The sequence below is a fragment of the Sphaerodactylus townsendi genome, linkage group LG06, assembly GCF_021028975.2.
Source record: "Sphaerodactylus townsendi isolate TG3544 linkage group LG06, MPM_Stown_v2.3, whole genome shotgun sequence".
Classification (NCBI taxonomy): Eukaryota; Metazoa; Chordata; class Lepidosauria; order Squamata; family Sphaerodactylidae; genus Sphaerodactylus; species Sphaerodactylus townsendi.
In genome coordinates this window covers 75,941,053-75,957,920 of record NC_059430.1, presented here as the reverse complement: position 1 = coordinate 75,957,920, position 16,868 = coordinate 75,941,053, and the positions used below count along the sequence as shown (strand labels likewise).

Below are 16,868 nucleotides of genomic sequence, written 5' to 3'. Positions count from 1 at the left end.
CTTTTCACAATACTTTTAAAAAGCCAGTGCTGGCCACTGAACGGTTTGAAATGTCTGGGGAAGATTAGTATAGCCTTGTCTGGATTATCCAGAAATAGGAGGTCAAAGGAGATTCATAATTCTACCTACTGATCATTTTTTTAAAATGCTAATATCAGTTTCATTGGCAAAAACATATGGGAGAAAGAGTTGAACTGTCTTTCTCCACCCACTGCTCAAAAGAACTGGTGGGAACTGGTGGGAACTGGGCTCTCATGTGACATGTTAGTATGTTCAAAATTTTAGAGGGACTATTGGATTGCCAATTTCAGTTCGGAAAATTCCTGGAGATTCGGAGGTAGACCCTGGGGAGGGGAAAACCTCAGTGCAGTATAATGTCTTTAAGTCCACCCTCCAAAGCAGCCATATTTTCCACGGGAACCGTTCCGTAGTCTGGAAACCAGCTATAAATCCAGGAGATCTCCAGCCCCCACCAGGAAGCTGGGAACCCTAACCTTGTACCACCCTGTTAGGATTAGGCGGCAGTGGCTCTGAGTAGCATTCTGACCAGGTTAGCATACAAATATGTAAAGCGCCCTATGCAACAGAGCCGCCAAAGACCAAACTTCAGCACCGCTACATCTGGGCGCAAACAGCGACGCCCTGGACTTGCTTCTGCGCCTCAGGGGCTTGCTCGCTTCTTCCACCTGACAGCGAGCAAATGATGTTCCGTTCAGTCTCAGGCCAGGGCGGTGACTCCGGTCCCTGGCCGTGCCCCACCTCTCCCGGCCAGCCACCGCCCGGTATATCGGCCAAGCACAGCGGTGGCCGAGACCCCCTCCCTCCCCCACGGGAGAGTGACGCCTGCGCAATAGAGGCCCGCTTCTCTCCCTGACTAAAACCGCCACAAAGCGCGAGTGGATGTTGCATGAGGGTTGAAGCCGCCAGAGGGAAGCCGTTTGCCAACGTCTGGAAGACGGAGAGGAGACAGCAAAGCAGCAGTGCCCTTCCAGACCCGCACGCGAACATGAAGGCTGGCCTCCAACCCTGCTGATTGCTCAGCGCTCGCCACTGGGCTCGCTTGAGGTTGGAAACCAGGAGGTAGCAACACGTTGTTTGGAGGGAGTGCTCTCCAACGCTTCGCCCTCGCCGAACTTGCAGCTGGTTCCAGGAGCAACTTTGCATCTAGCTGAGCTGCTGAGCTCTTCCCCCGCAACCGGCTCCATCCCGCCTCTAAGCCAGAGGGGGCTTCTCTTCCCCGCCCTTCCTTGCGTTTCACCCGCGCCTGCCTGGCTGGAAGGCGGCAACCTGTTTCCCGAGCGCGGCCTCCGGAAGGTGCGAACCGTCGGAGCGAGGTGCGAGCCATGGAGCCCCTTCGCTACGCCTTCGCCCCTGCCAAGCAGGCAACCGGGTAAGGGTGATCTCCGGAGGACGCGAAGCGGGCGAGCCCCAAAGCAACCATCGCTGGAAAAGGCGGAGCGCAGGGAGAGAGAAGACGTGTGCGCGCGCGCGTGTGTGACACTCTTGCCGTTGCCACTTGCTACATTCATCATCGCAGACGGGGGTTGATGCAACTTTTGCAAGGTCCGTCCCGAGAGGCCGTCGTGGCTCGAAGACGACAATCACGCCTGGCCGAGACTGGAGGATTCTTCGTCTTGTGATTATTTCTTAATCCCTTTGTGAGCTTTGCCGCTTGTTCTCCGAATCTAGGATACCTTTGCTGAAGACATGGCTGGAACGTGAAGCCTTACTGCGGGGATCAGCAACATCCTTTATTGCCCAACCTGTGCCCCGGATCAGCTTGTTGTGGGATCGCCTTATGGGAGGAATGTGTGCAACTGGCAACTCCTTTAGGCTGGGCAGCAGCTGTTTCTGAAGGAGCCTGAGAGCTTCTCCCTCTTCCTAAGCATGCACCCGCTCCAGACTCACTTTGCCTTTCCTTGGCTTCTGGGTACGCTCTCTGCCCTTGCCAGAATAGCATTGTTTGAGCCACCTTTGAAAAGGGATGGGGTGGAGTGGCCATCCAGTGTCGGGAGCAAAAGCAAAGCGTGCGGGTCGTGGTGCCAAGTGACTCTTGCAAAGTCTCAGCAACAGACGCCCAGGCAAGGCGAAGTCTGGACCGTGTCGGGATTCCCCTTAGGGAGCACCTCCCAGAAAGGTCAGGTAGGTGGATCCAAGGCCACAGCTAAAGCTCTGGAGGAATGGGTTCCACTGGTGGATTATGGTGACCCCAATGACTGGGTTGTAGCGCAGTTTGCACTTGGTGGATCTCATTCTCTGAAAACAACTGGCTCGTCTGGTGGCCCTAGGAAAGAACTGTTGAACGAAGTCCGCTTTGTAGCTTTGGTGAATGGACTCCCTAAGAATGAAGTACAGGGAAAGGAAAGCAAAAAGGATGCCACAAGGATTAGCCTCAAGAGCTATCTTAGAAGCAAACGGGGAGCTGGTGTTCCCCTTGATGCAGAGCAAGCAGGAAAAGTCAGGGCTTTAAAGAACAGCTACTTTTTAAGAAATGTCAATAACTCACTGGATAGAGGGGCTGAGAAGGATACCCCCCTGTTGTTACCCTTGAATGGTTCTCACATGAGGGAGAGGAATACAGGTATGCACAGGAATGGAACCTTAAGATCATCTGGGGTCAAGAACCCTTTCTACCCTCTGACTGAGGAGTCCTATGGGGCCTATGCAGTCATGTGCCTGTCAGTAGTCATCTTTGGCATTGGGATAATGGGTAACATGGCAGTGATGTGTATCGTGTGCCACAACTACTACATGAGGAGCATCTCGAACTCGCTACTGGCTAACCTGGCCTTTTGGGATTTCCTCATCATCTTCTTCTGCTTGCCTTTGGTGATCTTTCAAGAACTTACCAAAAAGTGGCTGCTGGAGGATTTCTCCTGCAAAGTTGTACCGTACATTGAGGTAAGTAGAGTTTATGTATTGCATAGTGGTTTTTTACATGTATACTCTTAAGGATGAGTATTTGAGTGCACATGACTTGTGACATTTTCCCCTTTGTAGCATCCATTGTGTGGTGTTTTTCATATTCACTGTTTTTAATTGTTAAAGTCTTTTCTTACTTTCAGAGAAATGTGCAATATTTTAAATTATTTGATTTTGGCGAGGTTTGTGTTGGAGGAAAGAATTCTCTCTGGCATTTCTGGTTAGAACAGCTAGGATTCTAGCCCATTTAACCCTGTTGACATGAGCAACAATGGCACCATGATCCTAAAATGAGAACTTAAGTCAATTGAAACAAATTGGATTTGTGTCTGTATATTGGGTATGACGTGGTTCCTTGAACACAGGAGTTGCCTATGTTTGTGAAGCTGCATGCAAACATCTTTGTGAATGCATTTGTGTGGAAGTACTTCAGTATTAGCATCAAAGTTTTTTAATTGGGGCAGATGTGTTTAGGATTGGAGTTAAATTAGGTTATTGTATTCTCCATACTTTCTTGGAAGTGAACTCAATAAAACTTGCAAGCAAATGTGTTTGTGATCACAGTGGTAATCGGCATAAATGTATTTATGGTCTGTGTCAACTTAAATCCTTCACTGTAATTGGTAAACCAGGCTACTGTAACAGAACAAATTTTAAAGAGTGGGAAACTCCCAGCAAGCAATCCATATGCACACTTACAGTGAAAAGGACTATATGTCATGGGCATTTTTAGATATTTAAAGTGGTCATGTGTACATTTGTTCTGTATACACTTACCACAAACACAGTAAATGCATATCAGTGTAATTTAATTTATTGTAGTGTACTCCTTGTGAAGTCATGCATACACAGTTCATCTTTATGAATATGTGGAACTCTTACTGATTTTTGATTTGCAGAAGAAATACCCTGTTTCTTCTTCTAAAGCTGGAGGACAGTAAAGTGATGGATGTACTTTGATGGAAAACCATAAATATGATATTTGCATTGTTAACATAGCCAATTAGTTCCAAATTCCATATTTGGATCCCATTTAATTTTTGCTTTATAATGCCTCTTGTTCCATTTAAATTCTCACTTCTTGACAAGTGCACAGATACCCTGTCAGCCAGTCCTTCTAGCCAGTCAGCCAGTCCTTCTAGCCAGTTGGCTAGAATCCTGCTGCTGTGCATGTCGTTTGCTGTATTTACTGAAGATGGGAGAAACAGCACTAAAGTTGATTGGTAGAATGGAGTCATTCTGGCCTGGTGGCTCTATGCTTAACACCTTTAATTTAACTACCACCTATGAGGTAAATGAAGAAAGGGCCTTAAAAGGCCACTCAGATAGGAAGCTAATAATTGGATTGCATTTGAATTGAAGGGATTACTCTGGTAGGAGGAGTGAGAAGTGGGTGTGACCTTGTCCTCCCAACATTTAACTAAATCACTTTGACTTGTGACATAGTTAGGGTGTGGCCCTAACTTGAAAGTTGGAAATTCCCATGCAACACCCCTTAACAGAGAAACATATGCAACATATCCCAAGCAAAAATTTATTAAATGTCAGTATAACAGTTAGCAATATCCATGCAATGAAAGTGTGAAACTGAGTTAACAATAGTTCAAAGTGGAAATCCTGTGAAAGTCTGGGTTCTTTACTGAGTTAATTTTAATTTTGTTGCTCACACACAGGAAAGCCTGTAAGTGAATCTTGCACTTTTCTAAAAGTGCAGGCATAGTAATGAGAACATATGAAAAATCGTCAGATAGAGGATTCATGGCATATCGCTCCTATTTTCTACAACAGAAACAAGCCTGGTGTTTCCAGGATAAAATTGCCAGGATAATCAAGGGAACAACTTTCTCCCATTGCTTGTCCATTCCTATCACCTGCTATTCAGAGGTATACTATTTTTACCCATAAATTTTCCATTTAGCGGTAACTGTTGAAAACACTATCCTCCAGGAATGCATTTTATTACTTTCCATCCACCCAAGCCAGTGGCTTTAATTATCCCAGTCTTTAATCTATTGCTAGTATGTGTCATTGGGTAACCCCAATTTATCATTTAATTTAGTTGGGTTCACTCTCTCAACATCATTTATAGTTGTGTATAATATCCATTCCATTCTAAACTCTCAGTATCATTCCATTTGTTACTATTGGAACAAATACCTAGCCCCCTAGACAATACTTTTATACCTACAGGTTTCAGTTGGTAAATTAACTGTTAAACTGATTGAGTTTCAAAAGTAATTTGAGTAACTAGTTGACTGTGTGTTGGTTCCATGACCTGACACTCATGAGAGAGAAATATTTGGCAAAGGTTGAAATCCTTAAAACACTTCCATTTGAGTAGGTGGTCCCACTGAGTAAACTTGACCTCACTTCTCAGTAAATCTTGCTTGCCCCTATAATAGTCTTGTACTACACATTTCTTTAGTCATAGTGAGTAAGAAGTAACTATCTCCAACACATGGAATATCAACAGCACTTACTACTGTTTAAATCCATTCATTTCAGCTGGCATAGACTGTACAACTTTACAGACTGTACTTCTGGTGAAGGTATTAAATAAACTTTGTTCATACTTTTTACCACTTGTACATATGTTTACATAGTGCTTTACAAAATAATTGTAAGCAAAAAGAAAGCCTCTGCCCCCTATGCAGTTAGTTTTGTCCCAGAGATGAACTTTTTAAAGTCCTGAGTTTTGTGGCTTGCCAAATTTGTGTTGGTCGAGTCAGATGTCTTTGTTCCATCCTTTTTCAATGTGGAGCAAATGCACTAAATTCACCTCGAAAGGTGGTTGCAGCTAAAGAAAATTTGCCTTTTGTTTAAATATGAGGAACAAAGTAAAATGTTTAATTCAGTCTAATTTCAAATCTGTGTATTAATTAGGAAAAGTAGCCTGTCAAGAGATACTTAAAAGACAAGAGTATGGATGAGTTTGGCAAAAAATTTCAGAGTTAAAACAGAATTTTTCGAGGGTGGCAAAGCAGCAAGATTGACCTATGAATTCAAATGAATAGTACTTCAGGAAGGGCCTTGCATTTTCTAGCTGTTGAGATTGCAGATGGTAAAACATATAATAATAATAACAACACCAATAATAACAGCAGCAGCAGCAATAATAATAATAATAATAATAATAATAATAATAATAATAATAATAATAATAGCAGCATTTATTGTCATTTTGCACACACAACGAAAATTACAAGCATTCCCTGATGCACACTATTTCAGACCTCACACCCTATCCTTACATTCCCCTTCCTCCAACCATCACTACACTCCAACCATATGTAGTCCATAGCATGGAACAAGTTGCCAGCTTTTGTCTGTGCTGCTTGGTGAAAGAGTTTTGCATTTGATCATGCAACACAGCTTCCATGCCCACTTCAGTGTACAAGGATAATGAGTTGGTGCATCTTTCAGAAGCTTCCCTGGGCATACTTAGTCATTGGGTTGGTCATAGTTCAAATCTTCCTGGGAATCTGAAAAAGGTTGTTTGAGGCTCAATTCATATGCTTAATTTCATGGAATGATTGCCAGTTCCCATACCTGTCCTGGGCAGTTCCCATTCCCTCCGTAATATATGAATATTTTGGTCATATGAGAAAGCTGGATTGGATCACATGGCTTTCTCTTACACAAACAGCACTGGTAGCCATAGTGAAGGATCAACACTCCCGTGGGAAAGATTCAGGTAATCATACTAGCCACATGCTAATAAACAAAAATACTCATTGATTACTGATATGGCAAGATTATTGAGAGAGCAACCATCTTTTTTCCAGCAACCAAACCTCAAAGCTAAGGACGTTGGTCATAAAATATGGAGCAACTAAATGTAACCAAAATGTCCTTTATATCCCATGCCCTTCTAAAGCCTGTGTGGTTTAGTGGTTAAGAACAGCAGACCCTAATCTGGCGAACCAGGTTTGATTCCCTACTCTACCACACGAGTAGTGGATTACTTTATTTTATTTTTCTTTATTTAAAGTAAATGTTTATTTAAATGTTATCTAAAGTAATGTTTACTTTATTTAAATTTGCACTGCATCCTACTCCAGCCAATGGCTGGGCTCAGGGTGGCTCACTCATAGTCAATATATAACATATGTTATCCATACATAACATTCATATCGTGTTTCCCCGAAAATAAGACAGGGTCTTATATTAATTTTTGCTCTAAAAGATGCATTAGGGCTTACTTTCAGGGGATGTCTTATTTTTCGTTGGGGGGCATTCCAGGGCGTGGCAGGGAAACAGAGCCCAGAACAAAATGGCAAGTATGCCTGTCTGCAATGTCCTCTGTGAGGCCACACCCCCTTGCCAGGCCAAGCACAAGTGCCTCAGACACCCAGACTACACATAGTCCTGCTGGCTCTGTGATTTTAAAAAGGTTGTTTTATAGCAGGCATGGTCCTGCCTTTGGGCTATCTTTTAAGTTATGGCAAGCATTTTTAAAATTATGATTTATAACTGTAATGTACACAAACTGTGTTTGTTTCCTACTCCTCCACATGAGGCCTGCTGGGTGACCTTGGGCTAGTCTCAGTTCTCTCAGAACTCTCTCTTCACCTATCTCATAAAGTCTGTTTTGGGGAGGGGAGGAAAGGAGTTTGTAAGCCACTTTGAGACTCCTTACAGTTGGGAAAAGTAGGAGCATAAATCCAAACTCCTCTTTTTCTTCTAAATCAGAACAAAGGCATTTGATAAACCAAATCAGACTTGGCTTGTCCTCTGTATTGTTTATCAGAAGGAAAATATTGAAGCAGTTGGAAAATGCCTTGATGCAGCTGCATGAAGGCCTTTGTGGCACATTTCCAGTACAGTTTTCAGAGCTGCACCTAGGTGTGGCTGATTTCATGTGATGAGTTCTATAAATCTGTGTACTAACTGACTGGTGAATTTTGTTCAGAAAAACCTTATTGAAAGACTTATAGAACAGTAAAAATCCAACTTTATCATAATTTGCCTCTGGCTAATAAACAAAAGTATTAAGTAACAGCTATTTTGTTTCAAATCATACATACATAAAGGTTTTCAAGACCTTAATTTGCTGTAGAAACAATCTCACCCCTGTGCTTTATTTTCATATTTTAATTTGAAACCTTTTGTGTATGTGTGTTAGAATTATACTTCTGAGCCTAGTGTTAAAAAAACATTGAAAATTGTACTTTTAAACATTTTAAAAGAAAATAATATATTATTTGCTTTGCAAATATAGCTTGAATTAATTCATAAGCCTATGCTGCAAATTTGCAACTGCAAAACATTGCATTTCTGAGTCAAAATAAAATGCATTTTGGGAGGCAGTTATTGATTTTAGTGGGACTACATTTAGGCATTGAAGCTTGCTGCCTTAAAATAGAAGCAAAAGAAATATGATGTGAACTTTTACATGAACAAGAGATGATCCACCCTGTCTAGAGTAATCGCATGGAAATCTCAACCATGAATGCATTGTAGTTTACAGGCTTAGATAGAAACAATGCTAAATCTGATGCAACAAGTTCTCATGCAACAGGCACTTATTCTACAGAGTCAGGTCTGCCAGTATGGCACAATATATCTCCCTGTTGTGCTCTAATAATTTCTGAGACATTAAGAAGTTATTTATAACGATGTAGTCACATGGCTGACCTGTTACCACACCAGCATCAGTGGTTGATAAAAAACTGCCTTAGAGCACAATCCTATGTGGAGTTACTCCAGTTTAAAGATACAAGTTCAGTAAACATAGGTAAACTCTATTTAACCCTTTCCTGACTATAGTTATCATGTACAAGCATGTAGTTATATGCAACATATTACTAGTAACATATTTCCTTATTTGGTTGTCTTCAGAATTGTGTTCCTGTACAAGAAGTAGTCTTCCCAACACACAATTTCTTATGCCCTTTCCATAGCCCACAATTTCTCCCTCAATTCCCCCGCTTTGTTTCCTACAAGATTACTACACACCTTTTAAATTTTAAGACAGCAAATAAAATGTAACTATATATGTGAGTTAATGGTATTTGTTTATCTAGTAACCTGCCACATGAGATGTAGCATATAATATCCCAAGTCTTAGACTAATTAACAAATAAATGGTCACCCCCATTGGTTCCAATTCCAAAATATCAGACAACTCATTTGAACACAGACTATGGGTGTCTTATGTGTGATTCTGTATTCTAGAAGATGTGATGCCCCAAGTGAAACATACTGAAGGCCCCATGAACATTTTGCAAGGGCTACTTTAAAAAGTTCCAAAAGAATCAGTGGTGGTGATCTTTAGGGGGAACCGGCTGAATTATTTTTAAAGAGTACATTAACCTGATGGTGGATTCCTCTTTAAATCTGTTGTTGGCTTTAATGTTTGACATTACCTATATGTCTGGAAAATGTTATGAGTGTGCGCTAGAGATGCAGTATATAAATGTGTTAAATAAATACATTTGGGCTTAGACATGAAGATTTAAAGGACATAGTCTTCATGGAGTTCAGGGACTGGGCCAGGGAACATAACCCTGGTATCCCTTCTCCACACATTCATGACATAGAATCATATCTTTTGGACATCTCTACCTTAGTGACTCATGACTTTGACACTGGACTGTTATATGGCTTTTTGTCAACACTAGAATATTGACTGTGGACTATTGGAAAGGTCTATTAGTACCATTTTGGAAAAATAATTAACATAAAGACTGAAACTCATGAGGGATAGAACAATACTCTGTGGAACCCCACAAGATAGGTCCCCATGCCGATGAAAACTGATTTCCAATAGCAATCCTTTGAATGCAATCCATAAGGAATAATTTGAACCAATTCAAGACACTTGTGTCACTGGTTCCATCTGTCTGGAACCAGACAGATGGCAATTACATGGAAGTTGAGAGGGAGCTCCTCTTGAGTCTAAGAAACAGCAGGGATGTCACCAATACTCTGCTGGAATCTAGAAGAAACTCCACCAGCTGCACCTAACAATTTTACTTGGAAAGCATACATCAGGTGGTGCAGGAAGAAACAGATAGACCCTTTGATTTCTTCAGTCCAGTCCATCCTGGAATTCCTGCGGGAGAGTCTCAAGTCTGGTTAACGAATGGCAACTCTTAGAAGACAGGTGTCTGCCCTGGCAATGGTCATTCCTCAGATTGACAGCTGGGTGACCACAAAACATTCACATATTCAGAGTTTCCTATAGGGTGCCATAGCCCTGGGTCAACCTTTTCACCTGGAAGTTAAATGCTTGACTAAATGACCTTGACTAAATTTCCCTTTGAGCCTAACTTGAAATTTGTAAGAATAAAGACTATAGTCTTGGTGTTTGTCACCACAGCTAAAGGGTCTCAGAGTACTTTCCATCAGTGCTTCCTTGTGTGTATTCCATAAGGATAAGGTCATCCTGACTACGGATACTGCATTCTGGCCAAAAATAGACTCTGAATTCCACTGGTAAGAGATTGTCCTTTCATCCTTTTGCCTGAATCCAAAGCACCCAAAAGAATGGGTGTAGCATATCTTGGATGTGAGAAATGTGCTCAAGACGTACCGTATATACTCATGTATAAGTCGACCCACATATAAGTCGAGGCACCTAATTTTACCACAAAAAACTGAGAAAACTTATTGACTCATGTATAAGTTGAGGGTGGGAAATGCAGCAGCTACTGGTAAATTTCAAAAATAAAAATAGATGCTTGCCCTCCATCTATTTTCCTGCACCACGCACATCTCCCAGCCGGCTGGCCAGCAACTCACTCCCGAGCACCACCAGCCAGCTTCCTCCCCCGGGCAGTATCAGCCCAACTGCGCGCGTGCGCAGCCCCCACCTGGTTTGTCCCAGCCTGTGGGGAGGAGCCAGCGAGGCGCTCAGCAGCTCGCCGCCCCACAAGACCTTCTGCAAACTGACTCCACACATGTGAAGGTGAGCGGGGAGCGGGGAGCCTCCGCAGGCTGCCCTAGCAAGGCAGAAGGGCTGGGCGCTGACTCGTGTATAAGTTGAGAGGGGCTTTTTTCTGCACCCCAAAAGGGCTGAAAAACTCGACTTATATGCGAGTATATACGGTATATAATTCAGACTCAGCCTTTCAGAAAGATGGAGGCCCTGGTCATTTCAGTTTCTTCTCTCAACCTATATTATAAGATATCAGCATCCACTTTCAGCTGGTGCCTCAAGAATTTAATTTTTGAAGCCTGCCGAGTTCAGCATATCAAGATTCCTAGGGGCATCACCACCCATTCTGTCATTAGTGCAGCCACAAATGCAGCCTTCATGAAGAATGCCTGTATTGAGGAAATTTGTAAAGCTGTCACATGGTCATCCATTACAACCTTCATCCGACATTGCAGAATAAATACCTACAGTTCCGCTGATGCAGCCTTTGGCAGGAGGGTGTTGTATCACATTCAGTACTCTGAAAACTATGACCCACCCGTAGTGTAGATTTACTGATCTGAGAGCTCTTCTGGCTCATAGGGAGAAGAACCATTGGATACTTACCACGAAAGGACCTTCTCCTGAGTATAAGGGTACATCTTGCTTTTCCATTTCATCATTTTCTTCTTCTTTACTCTCCTGATCTACTGTTTTGCTGTTGTCACGTTAATATTCAGGCAACGGTTACTTTTGTTTTCCTGTTCGTTTCCTTTCAGTATTTTCTGTGTAGATAGATTACAGTTGAACTTCTGTTTGAAGAATTTAAAACTGAGAGGAGGGGGGATGATACCAAGTGAAACAGGAAGAAGAATTTGTTTCCTGCCTCCCTGATTGGTTAGTGCGAACCACCCAGAAGATGTCCTCTTGTTCTCAGAGAAGATGAACCCTTTATGATGAGTCTCCAATTGTTGATTTTTGTATACTACAAGATTTTGGGGTCCTTATACCATTGATTTAGCCACAACAATTGCAATAATGAAACTATCAATAGTGTTAGTGAATAGTTTTGGTGCAACCAGTTGGTTGATTTATAACTTGCAGTGATTTGTTACTGTTGATTTATAACTTTCTGTGTTGCAACAATATTAAATTGTAGAATGGAGAGGTATCAATAAAAGCACAATATCAGAGTTAGACCATGGTTGAAGCAAACTGTTGAACTGATTTAGAATTCTAATCTCATTCATTCTTATTAATGCATGGTAAGTTTATAGACAATTTCAGTTCAGAGACAGACTACATGACATTTTCTTAGTAGCCTAGCAATTGCTTGATTCCAGTTGGAAACACCACAGTACTTGGAGCACCACAGAGGAGAAAGCCTAGGGGTGTATCTGCCAGAGGGACGTGGGGTATCACACGTCCCTGGGTGTACATCATCTAAACACGTGACGGAGGCGCCAGGCCCGGGCTGTGCTCGCTGGGCACCTAACCTGCTCTGGGTGGTAGACCTGGGCACCGGCTCCTGGCAGTAGACCTGGGTGCCTGCTCTGGCTGATAGACCTGGACTCTGGCTCCGGGCAGTAAACCTGGGTGGCCTTGCCAGCACCGGGTGGTAGACCTGGGTGCCCAGGGTGTGTGTGTGGAAAATTCAGATTTTGCCCCTGGGCTCCATTTTCCTTATGTATGCCTCTGGCTAGAGTGGCTCTCACCCACCCAGTAGCATAGAAGGGAACTGGCACAAGGCCAAGCAGGAGATTGGTGTATGGGCATAACTGTCTTTACTCAGCCCTGTTCCCTTCCCTCCTCACCTCAGTTGAGAACTTCCACTTTTATGGTAAGCCATCGTTTGTCATTTTGCCTGAATTGCAAACTGTAGTCTGGAATATAGTTTGAAAAGGAAGGCCACAAATTACAATTTGTGATTTGTACAACACATCAATTGGTGGTTTGTTACAAATGTAAAAGTGTTAATTTTTTAAGCTGCATGCATAGAAAGGAACAACCATTAAAACTGGTTCATGTAACAACACACTTTTTTGTTGCCTTTGTATTGAAAGTTGGCACTCGGTTGGTTGAACCAATATGTTGGTTGCTAGGGAACCTCTGGATGTAAAATATTTTGGGGACAAGGTTGCAAAGTCTTAAATTTTTCAGTTTGCTAAGTGGCAGCTCTGATGTGTTAAAAAAAAACTTTGTCAGCCTTTTTAACTCTGACCTCTTTTTGAGTACTGTTTTATTCCTCCCAGAACTTGTATATTCAATTTGTCCAATTTGTTTGTGTTTACTAAGCTGTTTTTTTTAAAGCATCTCTGACAGTTTAACTCATCAAATTAATAGGTTTGCCTATCACAGATATTTACAGATCTGCTTTGCCATAGTTAAGTATGACTCCCATTGCAGGTTAATTAAAGGGGCCGTGTGATACTCATTTCAGACTCTTTCAGTTAAGCCGCTATTTACCAAATTTAATCCCAAGTGTCAAATATTTTGCTGTTCTGTTGATTTTTACCAATCAGATATGGCCATTAAATGTTGAAGGCCAACGCATATGATACATTTATATAATTGCATACGATGTCCTTGCAAGACTTTTTAATAGGTTGTTCATAAACAATATTTCATCATTATGAGGGTAATCAGACTCTTTTGAAATATGCATATTACAGAATCTCAATTATCTCAGTGAGCACTAAGTAAGCAAAAAATTACAGCTGTTCAATATTTTAGCCCCCTGCCCCCCACCATATGATGTACAGATGCTGGGCTAAAACAGCTTTACAAATCTTTAGCAGTTTCAGTTTATATTTCTTTACTGCATCAGTACACCTAAGTAAAGGGTTACTTTTAAAAAGCAAGCTTTAGAAAACATAACACAGCATCATTAAAAATATATGGTAGTTCTGCTGTGGAAGGAACTGGAAATCTGGCTTTTTATCAAGCAAAAATATGGCTTGAAGGTAGCTTACTTCCTAAACATTTGCTCTTGCTGTGACTGTATAGTGTACCTGTTGAACCAGCATGATATAGTGGGCATCATAGTTTGAAACACTGCAGTGTTTTAGTGATGTTTGTGCCTCTTCCTGAGTGCTGGCTTAGAAAATCTTGGGAACAGGGAATCATAAGCTCCACTGAAGACATTATTTAAAGCATAGTAACCCACATTTAACTGGTTTGTGGGTTGGGCTGGTAGCCACTCAGAAATCTAATATTGGATATAATATTTTGGTCTTCATTCCTATTAAATATTGTTTTGTTTTTCCTTCCCTATGCAGGTAGCATCTCTTGGAGTCACTACATTTACATTATGCGCCCTCTGTATAGACCGTTTCCGTGCTGCCACTAATGTGCAGATGTATTATGAGATGATTGAAAACTGTACATCCACGACTGCCAAACTGGCTGTGATATGGGTTGGGGCTCTCCTTTTGGCTCTTCCTGAGGTAGTTTTGCGCCAGTTGACTAAAGAAGATTCTGAAGGCAGTGGAAGCCCTCCTGTGGAACGGTGTGTAGTGAAGATTTCTCCTCACTTACCAGACACCATCTACGTGTTGGCCCTCACATATGACAGTGCAAGACTCTGGTGGTACTTTGGCTGTTACTTTTGTTTGCCTACTCTTTTCACAATTACTTGCTCGCTGGTGACAGCAAGGAAGATCCGCAAGGTGGAAAAGGCATGTACAAGAGGCAACAAACGACAGATCCAGCTGGAAAGCCAGATGAACTGCACAGTGGTGGCTTTAACTATTTTATATGGCTTCTGCATCATTCCAGAGAATATTTGCAACATTGTCACTGCTTACATGTCCACAGGGGTCTCTCAACAAACTATGGATCTCCTTCACCTTATTAGTCAGTTTCTCTTGTTCTTTAAATCATGTGTGACTCCAGTTCTTCTTTTCTGTCTCTGCAAACCATTCAGTAGGGCATTTATGGATTGTTGTTGCTGTTGCTGTGATGAATGCATTCAGAAGTCTTCAACAGTGACAAGTGATGATAATGACAATGAATACACTACAGAGCTCGAGCTCTCCCCTTTCAGTACTATACGCCGTGAGATGTCCACTTTTGCATCTGTTGGGACTCATTGTTAGTTCACTCTATGGTTGGAACTTATGAAGGCAAATAGAGTGGGGTTTGCCTGTTGACTTCAGAAGGGTGGTATGTAGATTTTGCTATTTGGTCATAGTTCTACATATTTATATTGAGGGAGGAAATTGTTGTAAGGACTGTTAATAACTGTTTTACATACTAACATATTTGCATTGAAAAATACTCATTTAGACATTAAAAAGAGAGACCAATAACCAGCTTGGTATTTTAAACTGATGCAGTTGATGTGTTCTTGTATTTTAGTTTTAAGGGAAGGGAGAAGTCATCCCATTTCATTATTTACTTTCTATTAGTTTTTTTTAATCACTGCAGATTTCTTAGATTGGGCATGATCCAGCCAATCTCAAGTGCTTCTATAGATTGTTCTGTTTTTTGATGATTTTTTTTGCGGGGGGAAGGAGGGGTGTTATTGAATGCATAAGAACTCCAGTTGACTTTTGTGGGACAAAACCTAAGCACATTCTTCTTGAAATCAATAAAACTAAAAAGCTCTTAACTTTGACTGAGTAGTCTTCACTGGGTTATTTTTGATTCCCCAAAATTTTCCCACTAAATATGTGGTTTGAAGCGCTCAACTTTAAACCTATTTTATGCAAATTATTGTGACATTATTTGGTATACCAAAATAATGGTAGAGTTAAATTAATGCATTTTAATTATTTGATTACATTGTCAAGAAGTATTTTAACAGTTGCATTAAATAATACGAGGATAATCAGAAGAACAATCATTTTCTTTCATTATCAATGGACTAATATTGAATATGCTTTCCCTGGCACTGACTTAGAGATATATCTTCACAATGCACCTTTGCAGGGCACAGATGCACATAGGTCACCTATCCAGTTTCTGTAGGGAGAGTCTTAATGCTGTGCTCATCTCTCCCTCCACATGAGAACACATACATGAAACTGCCTTTTATTGAACTAAATCCTTGGTCCATCAAGGTCAGTACTGTCTATTCTGATTGGCAGTTGGCCGGGGCTCTCTGGGGTCTCAGGCAAAAGTCTTTCACATCATCCCACTGCCTGACCTTTTTAACTGGAGATTTCAGGGATTAAACCTGGGACCTTCTGCATGCAAAACAGATGCTGTATCACTGAGCCATGTCCCTTTCCCCCACACATACAAGCAGCAGGGAAAATTTCACAGTGAACGTGGGCTATACAGTTGTAGTGTTAGTTTTGCAATGTTTTGAGGAAGGAGGAATGAACATACTGTTCTTTAGACTATTCTGATTGTGTGCTGCTGTCCTAAATCTTGAAAGCTGTTGTGCAGATGTGGCCTATCTGACAGGTCTAAAGGAATGGTCTATATGTGGATATACAATATACAGTCAAAGTTTTAATATTTCTGCTGTGGATTCTTCCTTTTAAATACACATATGTATGTTATGTTCTATTTGATCTGTGGGATTTCCACTCACATAAGGTGTATTACTGCCTGTGACTCTTAGTTTCTTTTTGCTGTGTTTTCAACACAAAGGGCTATGCCTTCCGTCTGTGTATGTAACTCCTAATGTAAGTCACAGTGCCACTGTAGGGAAGGGGATTTAAGACTTTGCCACAGAATTAGTGACAATAAAATCTGAAAGCTTAAATGTTGTGGTACATAATTTCCCCTCTTTTTTCTGTATTAAGTTGGAGTATATATTGGTTGGAGTTTGTTTGCAGTATTGCCTCATTCCCAGTGCTAAATGGGTAGCCAGAGTTACTTTAGAGCTAGTAGGTGTACAGATGCCCTCTAGAGGTTTGAAATGGAAAATAGAATTCTCACAACTTCCTTTTTCCCATTTTTCCTTTATATACAATCAAATAATGTTTGACGTTTGCTTTCTATATATGTTTATGAATTATAGAGATTTTAGTTTCCCTTAACATTTCATATGCTTTCCAGTTTAGAAAGAACTCCGCATACTTATGTTGCGTTTCCAGCTCTGGCTTGGAAAAGTCCTGGAGTTTTCGGAGTA

At 41.4% G+C, this 16,868-nt stretch overlaps 1 protein-coding gene across 1 annotated transcript; it reads left to right on the top strand.

Moving 5' to 3' along the window:
* Positions 1-882: 882 nt before the first annotated feature.
* On the top strand, positions 883-16,499 carry GPR37 (G protein-coupled receptor 37). Its single transcript, XM_048499942.1, has 2 exons — positions 883-2,901; positions 14,062-16,499. The coding sequence occupies exons 1-2, from the start codon at positions 1,888-1,890 to the stop codon at positions 14,878-14,880; spliced, it is 1,833 nt and encodes a 610-aa protein (XP_048355899.1). The 5' UTR covers positions 883-1,887; the 3' UTR covers positions 14,881-16,499.
* Positions 16,500-16,868: the final 369 nt, after the last annotated feature.

Bases quoted from the DNA above. Each gene is read 5' to 3' on its own strand.
- GPR37 (XM_048499942.1), top strand. From the start codon at position 1,888: ATGCACCCGCTCCAGACTCACTTTGCCTTTCCTTGGCTTCTGGGTACG. The intron at 2,902-14,061 runs GTAAGTAGAGTT...TTCCCTATGCAG, and splicing joins AAGTTGTACCGTACATTGAG to GTAGCATCTCTTGGAGTCAC.